The sequence below is a fragment of the Mya arenaria genome, chromosome 3 (assembly GCF_026914265.1).
Source record: "Mya arenaria isolate MELC-2E11 chromosome 3, ASM2691426v1".
Classification (NCBI taxonomy): domain Eukaryota; kingdom Metazoa; phylum Mollusca; class Bivalvia; order Myida; family Myidae; genus Mya; species Mya arenaria.
In genome coordinates, this window is record NC_069124.1 from 14,414,702 (window position 1) to 14,426,854 (window position 12,153).

A 12,153-nucleotide genomic window follows, 5' to 3' on the forward strand; every position below is an offset into this window, starting at 1 on the left:
ATGCCATCGATATTACATTTGTTTTGGTATTCATTTGTTTTTACTGCATTGTGTTTTTCTAGTTTTTCGGTGTACCTACGGTAAGCTGGGCACCCTTTATATGCAGCACTGTGTTTTCCTTGACAGTTTGCACATTTCTTTAAGTTCTTTGTTTCACATTGGCTGTGTGTGTGATTACCAGCACAATGAGGGCATTTTGTGTTATTTGTACAAATTCCTTTGAAATGACCGAATTCTTGGCAATTAAGGCACCTAGTTTCTTTCTTTAATGTTGGTTTAACTGGATTGCCATTGACATTTAGAGGCAGGTCTTTGCTTGCGAAAGTTACTGCCATTGCTTGTTTATTTTTAGATAACTGAATGTTGGCGACATTATTTCTTTTTTCAAGTGAGGCCTTAATTTCATTGAACGTTTTGTTGGCAGGGATTTCTATGATACCTATAACTTTTGTTTGGTCTTCGGATATCTTAAAGTCAAATGACGGAAAAGAGAAGTTTTTTGCTTTACTTCTGATTTTAAGAGTGATTCCATTTTTACTTTTATTTACGGGCCGACACAAGCCATGTCCTATGAAGGTTACAAATTTCTTTGTTATTTTGGCCAGTACCTGATCCTGAAGGGAACGCTTTTTATATAGTAAACGGGAGATGCCCACGTGATCCAAACTGACTTATGACGGCCGGACCGGAGAAATGTCCGATCATCACCAAAGGACCGGTGAAACGCTAACCAATTACCAGAGGAGCACTCTGGCATAACAGAATGACCGGCGGTAACCCCAGTGCCCACTGGGTGTCAGGCAGCAGTTTATTTACAACATTAAAAATACAATTGAAATACATAAAATCAAGCAATAACGAGGTCAAAATCTTAATGATAATGATAGGACAACTTTGCATAAATAATGGTTATCTAATTAAGAAGATGATGAAAGAGTTATATTTTACAATTAAAATACATTCAACACAGTATATATATATATATATATATATATATATATATATATATATATATATATATATATATATATATATATATATATATATATATTAATATTTATTTTTTTCTTCTTTCTTGAATAGATAATTACACTATGACTAATAAGGATGTGGCTAATAAAAAATGAGATCGCGTCCCGATTTAACACAATCAAAACGAAGAAAATATGAAATCTGAGTAATAAACAATCTAATTTTGTGTTAAATATATTTAGTTTCAATAAAATTATCGCATATACTCTGTCCGTAACTTGACGGGGTATACCTGTACACTTTTAAGCAGCGTACGGTTTACGTAAGGTCAAGTTACCGTCACTACAGCATGTGAGCCCCAAAGAAGTTCATCTGTGGCTGGGCCAGGACGTCATCTTTTGTATAGACTTTGACATACAGCCTGTCCCCATCCTCAAGCTGCAGGGAGCTAGCCAGGTAACTTGACCCCACAACCCGTGGATCCTCGCTCTCACATTCTGTCTCCCGGCTCCGCATTACGATGGTTCCATCACCTGAAATAGGTCTATCTTATAATGACGAAATGTAGAGCAATCGTTTTATCTTCATGATCGAATAAAAAGCTACAATATGATATGTGTCTTTACGTGGGAATGAATAGTTAAAGATGAATGTCAAATAACACGATCCTGCGGTTCTTATGCATTCACTTCTCGCTAAGCATTTCCAGCAACGCGGTCGGGTATTATGTATTCATTTATGTGAACACAACTCATGTACACTATTCACTTGAGGCTATTCCAGATCATTCTTTTGGTTTAGACATAGTTCGAACTATATTATAATTAAGCTTGCTGTACATCATTTAAGTGTGACTCTGATAAAAAAAAGGTCATAGACAAGTGATTACTCGAAAGCCAAAGACATCTACGAGGACTTATCTAGGTGTCACTCGACAACTCTTTGTTTCCAAATAAATGCAGAGACACGTCCATTTCTATTCCTCACTAATCACTTATTAGTTCTTAAATAGAAAATGGAGGCAGACACTTTAAGACGAAGAAAAAACTTCGAACCTGTTGAAGTCCCTGCTTTCTTCATGTAAATCATGTGCGAGAAGACCACAGGCTGAAGATTGTCGCTGTTCTGCTTATGGTCAAAATGAACCTGAAATAGAATAGAGGTTCAACCAGGCATAAAGGTTGATCTAAAACTTAAACACATTTAAACCGTATTCAATAAAATAATAATGTAATGGAACATTAAATATACCATGGAAAATCAGTTAAAATGTATATATTTAAGTCATATCGATGTCTCAAACCCATACCTGACTGTACACGTGGTATACACCAGCCTGCTTTATCTCAATTTGCGCGTCATCTTCCAAATACTGTATCTTGGTAGGATGCGGAACAAGGGCTAGTGGATGGTTCTGATCCCAGTGCAAGCGGTGATGCTCCGGATCTTGAATGATATGTTGTTCAATTATATGTCAAAGATAACATTGATCTGAAATGTAACGGTCAGTATTGTAATCGAACCTCTTAGAACGTTTTTGACCTTTTCCCCACATGATTGTGAAAGACATTATTTTTCGCAAATATAGCCGAAGGAAAATTTACCGTGCGAAACTGATGTTGATTCGGATGAGGGTTACTTTGTTAATTGTCAGTTGGCCAAACGTGTTTTATTAGCGAATTGTTTCTTTTCATATTTGAATAATATAACTGATACGCTAATACATGATACGATTGGCCAGTTGACAAAGTTGTTCTCAATGTGGCGCGCATTCTAGCTGTATTTGGCAGCAAACAAATACAGACTCTTTTTACTCTTGTGCAAGGATTAGATAAACAGTCTCCAATTTGTTGTAGATATGTTTCCCTCGTCCTTACGTATCTGTGGTTCGCTGAAGCCCATGACTTTAATGGTAGGTCTCGCTTGGAATTCATCACGTGTTGGGTCCTTGCAGTATTGAAACGTTTTATTGCCTGAATGGATATTTTATACATTGATCATATGTGTTCATTATTAAGAAAAACAAAGAAAACATAATTATGCAAATTTAAAAAAAAACTTTTTAAAAGTTGCTTTATCTGCATGCCCTTATTAAGAAGGAGTGGAATTGATGCGATATCACACTCCAACAAGCACATTGAATACGAAATGCGGATACTTATTTTTTACATTCTTACTTCAACTCGAGTATCGAATTATTTTATAATTGGAATCTAATGTACATGCATATTTATACATTTATATGAATCATTATATAAAACAATCATATTTTATCTTGAAAAAGACTTACTGTTCGTAAGGCGTGCTTTCATCCATCGTTCTGTGTACTGTAAAACAATAGGAATGTAGAACGTTTTTGCCATATCATAATTTGGTCAAACAAATGTCTTATTGACTAACTCCATACTGTATAATAATAATAATAATAATAATAATAATAATAATAATAATAATAATAATCGAAAGCGGTCTTAGGCACTTCTACAATTATTTTGCCGAGATAAACTGTTAAAATGACATTTGAAATATTCTACTTCAGATCAGGTGCAATGAACATTATGTTAACAGAATATGCGAACAGTTCAAAGAACAGTACATGCTTACAAATACTTTGGTTTATGTAGTCTATCTATGTTGTCTAGGGTGTCTCGTTGAGAGTTTGTTGGGCTCAGCACATTGTGTCACAATTTAAACAAGCTCATAACCGAGCTCGTCCCTGTAGTTTTCATCGTAGAAATATTGGCATAAGACTTACGTATTCCACCAGATAGTTGAGATGTTTGGGGTCGTCAAGGCAACACGTATCGTTCTCTTGTACAATGTGTTTCCATGCCTTAACATCGTCTGGGTGCCCTTTGATATCCTGAAATAGAACAACATACATTGTGTATGTTGACATTAGAACTAACTATGGTTATAAAACAAGCCCACACCACTTTCTGTGACAATTTTTATAACAATGTTACAGGAACTACAGTAACATTCCTAACAACACAGCACATTCTGTGGTTATGTTCATTAGCAATGTAATATGAACAATAGTAACACGTCTAGCAACACAACACTTTATGTGACTATGTTTGATAGCACAGAGAAACATAAGCCAAAACCCATCTATAAGACGCAGGAGACAAAGCACATACGTAACATAACTGTTCATGACACTCATCAATAAATGCTGCCGTCATGGAACGATCAGCGACGACATAAATATTAATTATATTGATTTGCTACGAGGCTACGTGGAAAATAGATTTATCAAAAATGGACATTTACGCTTATGTTCAGAACGAGCTGGGTATTGATTCCAGATTTCAATAAACCTTTTATTTACGGTTTTTGGTTCAGTGCCAAACTTATATTATGGATCTATGACGAATTACAATTGCGTTGTTATCTAACTTCGCGTGTTTTTTGTTTTACGTGCCAGCCTTTTATAAATAATAAGTGTTATCATGAAATTAAGATAAAACAAAGTCAATGTATTGAGTACGAAGATAATATATGATTATAATACAGTATTCCGCGGGAGTTAATGTCAAAAGAACAGTGCTTCTAATAATAACAAAAATAAAAAAATACACAAATAAGCACATTGAATAATGTTATTGATAAGCACACTACTCATTTATATCAGTAATACACATAACATACGTACATGTATATGAAAACAATTCCATTCACGAAATTGAACGGGAATACCCTAAATCTCTCACCTGACATCGGACACAGAGTCGGGAGGTTGGTTGAGGTGGTGCCTTCTCGCTTGCCAGGTAGTACCCTGCTAGAGCGTTCAGTACCAACAATAGAATATTCAAGACCCCGAACAGAATGATAGCAGACTTGTAGATTTGTTTGTGCGTGTCCTCCCTAATACTCTTTCGACTCTCTGCTGACATAGACCTATGTATCATCGGGTTTTTTTCCAATAGTGGGTCACTTTTTGAATCCTGTTCACCACCGTGTTCGTCCTGTTCACGCATAGGTATTTTGACATCTGTACTCATTTCTACGACTCTGTTCAATATTACTGTAAAACAACAACAACAAACAATATAAGAACCGATATTTTTAAAGCGAAACTGCTTAGAGAAATAACCTATTTTCACAGGCTATACTAATTCACTTCCTCCCTCCGCATATTATATCAATACAATTGAATCATCACTAAGAAATAGCCAAAGCAGTATATGCCTCGCACATTTGTAGACATTTTAAATCCACATTTACTTTTAAGAAAATACAAACGACGCGAGACTTTAATAAATGAAATGTAGGTCGCTAAAATATTTACCTAGCTGTATTAACAACGCAGTACTTAGTTTATCATTGAGGCAAATCGCTTTATCTATAGAAATGGAACGTCACAAACCACGTGGTTTGACCTATAAGATTTACATTTTATCTATTTTATATCTAACATTTTGTCGGATTAAGCCAGAGCAAACTCCTCCTACACCTACCCTCAAGACATCGATCTGCGTTATCCCAAGTTGGCCCTAGCTACGCGCCTGTAAGCACACATAAATCATTAAAACTAGGTATTATTTAAGGTATATAGTTGGAGAACAGTATATGCGACGGTTAATAAGAAACGACGTGTCCACATAACTTGAACAAAATATGACACTAGTGCATACTTTCCACGGGGATATCATTTTTTACTCATCATAGTTATTTGGTATTAAGGAATAAAAAGCTGAGGCGATGCACACGGTATAAAATGGGATTGTGTATAGATATATGCGTACAATGCGGCAAAACTGTATACCCTGATGTAAAAGTAGTATAATGTAAAAATAATAATCAACTCTGAATCGAAATTTCTTAAATCAAACCTTAAAGCATCCTCGTATTCCCACCGATACACGCTATGCTTATTTAAGATAAGATGAATTTTATTTCCAATTAAATTATTCATTTTTATGCGTCGAAAACAACGATTAAATTAAAGTTTTTATGGTTAAATTAACATCCTCTAGAGATTATCAGCATTTTCCCAAAACGTCGATCATTCGTTTCCAAGAAAACGCGTAGAAAATAATTTAAAACTATTTCAAGCCGCCGCTTGCCAAACACTTGCCTAAATGCTTGCAGCCTATGTAATTCAGAAAAGGAGCTAGTCATAGTTTTATCCGTATTGCAGACCGAAGAAGTAAATCAATCGAAAGTGAGAGTACAGGACCTAAATTCGTCACGTTCGGCTCTCAATTGGAGCTCCTCGACCATTTTTATCGAAAACAACCTCGGATGTATGCCGGTACATCAATTGAAATAGTTCGTAATTATTTGAATTATATCATTAATTAAATGTAGTGTTTAAGAGTTGTATTTATTGATCTAAGTTTAATTGATTGCCAGTGAAGTGATATTTATCTCATTAACATCTAATTAAAGTTTACAAATAGTATATGAAGCAAGGAGCTGATAATACTTTAACAATGAGTTCATTTAAATAACTTTACATTTTAATAAACATAGTTTTTGTACAAGTAATAGTGGTCAATTTAAAAGTTTAAAATTATACAGTTATATCAATATACACTTTTTGTTTAAAAAATTAACAGAATCTACGGTTTTGCCATTAAATCCATAGTTTTTCACATAGATGCACATAGTCATGCTCTGGCACCTTTGCATATAATTGACTTTAAGTCATCGTCAACAACTTTGAAAGATATGACACAAGTTTGCTGCGGACCAGTCCGGCGCTTACGGACAATTGATTCCTCTAGTGGGCAAATGAAGAACTTTGATTTTGCCTCGTTTTCACTAATTATTTCGGGTACTCCTTTGACACAATCTCGCTTTAAGTTTCCACATTTTCTTGGGCCCCTCAAGAACAGCAACTGCCGTGGCGGCATATGCATTTTTCGGCTCCAGCTCAACCTAATATGTCCCCAACAAGTCCAGTTCTTTTCGACCATTATGTTTGATCCCCACGACCTGCACGTTACGACGTATGACCACCTTCTTCATTGTATACCTGAAGAAGATAAGGTGGAATAGTGCAGTTAATTTGTAAGAGATGTTTCAATTTCAAGATTCAATTCATTTTTGACATGTGTGTTTTTGTCTTCATTTATTTTGGCTTAGCTCTCTCCTGTTTAGCCCTTTCTTTTTCGGCTTTCAGTTTCTCTCTAACTTCTTTCCTTTCCGACCTTTCTTTTCAACTTTTCGGTTTCCTTTTGAACTCGTTTTTCTTCTCTCTATTGTTTACATTTCATTTTCTGCTTTTGATTTTCCTTCTTTTCGCGTTCCTGCTGTACTTCAGAACTTGTAAGTATCTTTGATTTTCCAAGTCTGCTCCTATTCGTCGATTTTTGTGTTGGCGTACAATTAGCACATTTACAAGGTCTTGTGGTATCAACCCTGCCTTGACCAGAGGATGATTTGTCACGGCGGTCGACGCTGATGGTTGCGGCGGACTGATAACACACGTTTGTGGCGGGTGTACAGAAGCTGTTAGTGGTAGGCTGACGAAGGACGCTGAACATGGTTGGCTAAGGCCGACAGACGTTAGCATGGATTGAGAATTTGGGTGAATATCAACAGTTGATTCAAGTTGGCGCCAAGTCTGATATGCAGCATCCTTCAATTCAACGTTGAAAGAGTAACATTCATTGAATTTTTTTTTCCGAGGCGTTAATTGGCATTCAATAGTGCAGATTCTTCTCCATCAGTAAGGGCTGTTTTCACACCCAGTTTTGCTTTAAGTGGAACTTGACCATTTATTATATCAGACAATGTCATTCTTGGGACGTTAAACTGTTTGGCAATCGCAGAGATGCTCATACTGCCCGACTTTACTGCATTGTGTGCAGATATCATTGACTCGTCGGACCATTTTCGTAATTTAATTAGCCGGTCGATTTTCCATGTCTTTATTACCTTTGTACTATAAATAACAATAAACTATAGAAAATAATAGTTATTTGGTTATATTATCTAAGTAATATAGCATCATTAGCAGTCGTTTTTGATGTTTATATTATTGCAAATGCATGGAAATCCATGTATAATCATTAAAAATTTAATGTAACTTTAAGTCGTCACCCTGTACCCAAACTCGTCGACTCAGAATTTCTTGATTTTATTATATCTTTGAAGGTTGTCTTTAACTTTAAGGAAGACAAATGTGTAAGACAAATGTTACATTGTCAATAAGAGTTACGTGTAAAGGCGTAGACATGACAGCGTCCATGCAAATGACATTCGCCCTAACATACATGTACCGATAACAGGCCTAACTTGTCGCCCAAGGACATTTCAATAACAGAACCCACTGGCCTCATCATTGCGTGTCTCTTTCTGTGTGTTTTTTTTTAAAACATTTGATAACGTGGACATATTTCAAAAGAAAAATACTTTACCTTTTAAAAAATAGAGAGTCAAACAAGTTTTAAGAATCCACGCGAGAGTAAACTGACGTTTTTAGGTACACCATTTGTTAATAAAAGCATAATAATTGGAGTCTTGTTCATCAGTACTTGAGCATACATCTTTATGATCCAAACCATATCATGAAATCAATAACAATAAACTTAACAAAAAAGGTAAAAACAAAATTTGAAAAATACCCCCAACTTAAAAATATTCATAAATTTGGTTCAAAACAAAAGTCATTCTCATTCATCGGAGGTTTGATAATGATATATATGTTGTACGCATAGCATCTTCGCTCTGGTTTACGATAATGAACAAAGGTATGATTAAAAAACTTTAAATCCCTTCGAATTTCTTCAATCTAGAGTATCATAGATCTGGTTCATTCTAACGCGAATAACCAATAATAGATTCATTGCAGATTTTCTGGCGAAGAAAAAAAAGAAAGTAAATAAATGGTCACCTCATTTGTTAAGCATGCTGAGTTGAACACATTACGGAATACTTACATACATCTTATAATACCTGTAGCAGCTTTCGTCAAACCTTTAAAGTCGGAAGCACATGTTGAAATGAAATGAGATTATTATAATCATTAATATTATTAATGGGACGAACGGAATCCCTAACTGTGGTTCAAATTTCTGCATTTTTACATATGAACTTTTGTAATGAGAACATTTTTGCTCATACGATGGTGGATTCTTTTTTTTAATGTATAGATGTCACCTTGTGGTGTTTCATTACGTGCGAGACCAACAAGGCCAACCGATATCCCTTCAGAGAAAAACATGCTCGACCTTGAAGGGATCGACTGGTCTTTATAAACAGTATATTCGCCATCCACACGGTGACCTGGATATGCCAATGTGCAAATAATCAAGTACATCAACGTACTACGAACGCACTTCCGCCTACAGCGGGACGTTACATTACTCCCCCCTCCGAGAAGACTTGACCCGAGTCTTGGCCTGGGAATCTCGCGTGTAAGGCAACTCCAATCCGGCAGTTATCTTCATCCCACCGCTGCCACCGTTCGTAACGTACGAGGCCTAAAACGCAACAGATACCTTCAGAGAAAAGCATGCTCGACCCTGAAGGGGTCGACTGGTTTTTATATACAGAATATTCTCCATCCACACGGAGACCTGGATTTCAATTTGCATATAATCAAGTACATCAACGTACTACGAACTCACTTCGTAGAAAAACGTTACACCTCCATTAAAGTGACACTCTAATTCGAAATCAATACATACACATGTATGACAAACATCAATTTTGACTGATACACCTTTAACTAATTCTGAATATTGCATTTACGGAAAATATTATTTACTGGGAACAAGGTTCTGACCGTGTACTTAATAGCAGAGAACGCGAAAATACTAAATGATTGGTGAATGCTAAAAGATTTACTGTGGACTACAATAGTTTCATAAGGAATAAATACGGTGTTTTATGCTTATTTCTCTCAAATTAAACTCGGTATCCTTCATAAGAACCATTAATTTCGACATTTATTCATCCTTTTTTGAATATTTAAAAAATATTATTAATTGGGGTACATCTTATTTGGGAGTAAGAGTATATCTTTAAAAACTTAAGTGTCCTGTTATTTGGGTTGTCTGCAGTGTTAAAATGGTTGGTGTTGCTGTTGCTTAGCAACTGTTACGGATAAGTGACGTATGAAATATAATATCCTTTTTTTTACTTTACAAAGTTATGAAATAGGAACCCAAAATTTAGTGGTAAAGAATCATGCGTGTAAACTTTCACCGTGAAAATGTCCGTATTAAAGGGGCTGTCTCACGTATGATAAAATAGCGGGGAAAAAAAGAAAATTGTCGAAAAACTGACATAAACTTGGCATCGATATGTACTATGCATTGAAACTTACTAACTGAAGTACCACATAGTTTACAATTTATTTAAGTTTAGCAGTTATTTCGTATTTTTCTATTAAAAAGATTACTGGGTATGTCTACCAGGTAGAATTCATTCCTTATGCGTGATTGCCTAGTCGGTGTTATCACGTGATATTGCCGAGGTAGGTGTATAGCTTAATTATGTCACCCGATTAGAATAAGCCTTTGTAGCGCAGTGAGTAAGACGCTGGACTACAATTTTGGCGACGCGAGTTCGAACCCGGTCTCCCACACATTTATTTTTACATTTTGGTACTTTTTTACAATTATGATATCAAAGCGTAACACATTCTATTAGATAATTGGTCCTGAGATTCGTTACAGAAAAAACTTTTTTTGGTGCCATGCCAATCAGTGACACAGTCCATTTAAAGCACTTGCCAAATACACTGTGAAATACAACCGCCAGCCAGCACATAACAAAGCACAGATAATTCAAGAAAGGCCCAAATCGACTCATAACGCTATTAATTATTACAAAGAGCGTGGAAACTGCCGTCTATAAACTTCGTGGACCGGAAAACATCACGTTGTTGTTGTTCGTGGTGGTGGTGTTGTTTTCGTTTCATTTTTCGCCCAAAATGGGCAAAGGCTGCTATGCCAGTGTGTCATCGATTGCATTAAAATTCTAAAATTTTCATGCTATTGGCCACTATACTAAACAGATGGCAAAAAAACGATAATGCGGTGCATGAGGAACTTCATGTTAATCTTTATAGAGCTTATATTAAACGTGATTTCTTCGTTAATAAGTAACCTAAGGGAGCATAGCGCAGCGAAGCGACCTAGTCACCTTGGTTTCTTATTCACGAAGAAATTACTTAATAAATTTTAATGTTCAAAGACGTGTGAATGAATTAGTGTCCTTAATTTCTGAATGCGTTTGACAGGTAATTACAGAACAGAACAGAAATTGTATTCGAACAAAAAGCTCATCGTCACAACAATATGTATAGTAACAATAGACATGGCATGTTACAATTATAACAGAAGTTCGATTAATAAATCAATCATAAGTTTGATATAAATATTGCGAGAGTGATTATAACAATAACAAGTTTTATCAGTTTTGTCGTTCGCGGACACCCGCACTATACGAGCGCCGTACGAACACAGGTGCATCGAACGAGGTACGGTTGAATTCCTTGCGAGGTCCGCACGACTTGTCTGCGATGTCCGTGGGATATCCTTCGAGTACAACCTCACAAAGATCGTACGGGGTCCATAGGCATGCGACCACAACCTTTGATGACATGGAGGCCATACGCATTTTGAGAATTGTTGGAATCGTAGTACGATTTAATAAATAGTACGGACATCATCTAGGCATGATACCTTGTCATAGATAAAAGAAAAAAAAACTCCTTCATGTTCATTCTTTGAGCAATACTTGAAAATAAATTCAACTCTTTTTTCCCTGGGATTCATCAACTTTGGTTGAGAGGGGAAGTAACTGCTGCTTGGAGTTTGATTTTTCCTAATTATTTTTGGCTTTTGACAGCAGAGCTGCTAATTCATGTATGCGCATGCGCAAATGAAAAAGCAGGAAGAGAGATTTTGTAAACATTTTAATATTTTGGATAATAAATTTAGAAGCAGTGATGAAAAATGGGGCTTGATCCTTTAGAATTCACCGACTGTCTGACAGACAGTCCAATATTTCGCACAAAATTGCACGAACATGAGAAGGAATTGGAAAGAACAAGCAAAGCAATAAAAACATTGATCAGTGATGGGAAGGACTTGTTAAATGCATCAAGACGTAAGTTTCTTATGTACAAAATGGTGCATTTTTTTTGCACTCTTCTTTTCCAAGTACCAATTGACTGTGTGTTTTTCAGTTATGCATCAAGGTCTCTGACCTAAG

General features: G+C 35.9%; 2 protein-coding genes across 4 annotated transcripts in view; one reads left to right on the forward strand and one right to left on the reverse strand.

Annotated features, from left to right (window-relative positions):
* Positions 1-1,058: 1,058 nt before the first annotated feature.
* On the reverse strand, positions 1,059-5,357 carry LOC128227409 (uncharacterized). 2 transcript variants are annotated; one of them, XM_052937912.1, is made up of 8 exons: positions 5,267-5,357; positions 4,689-5,002; positions 3,728-3,835; positions 3,263-3,299; positions 2,850-2,945; positions 2,282-2,418; positions 2,028-2,118; positions 1,059-1,505 (listed from the first exon to the last, which is right to left on the reverse strand). In XM_052937912.1, the coding sequence occupies exons 2-8, from the start codon at positions 4,977-4,979 to the stop codon at positions 1,315-1,317; spliced, it is 951 nt and encodes a 316-aa protein (XP_052793872.1). In that variant the 5' UTR covers positions 4,980-5,002; positions 5,267-5,357; the 3' UTR covers positions 1,059-1,314. The 2 variants fall into 2 exon arrangements, with proteins under 2 accessions (XP_052793872.1, XP_052793871.1); XM_052937911.1 differs by lacking the exon at positions 5,267-5,357 and having other exon boundaries at positions 4,689-5,248.
* A 6,459-nt stretch (positions 5,358-11,816) lies between these two features.
* LOC128228513 (rho GTPase-activating protein 26-like) overlaps positions 11,817-12,153 on the forward strand; it is a 41,604-nt gene continuing 41,267 nt past the window's right edge. For both annotated transcript variants that reach the window (XR_008259934.1, XM_052939860.1), the window contains exon 1: positions 11,817-12,048. Coding sequence is in view for 1 of the 2 variants with exons in the window: in XM_052939860.1 (XP_052795820.1) it covers positions 11,895-12,048 (154 nt within the window). In the remaining variant the exon portion in view is untranslated. The remainder of the gene's footprint in view (positions 12,049-12,153) is intronic.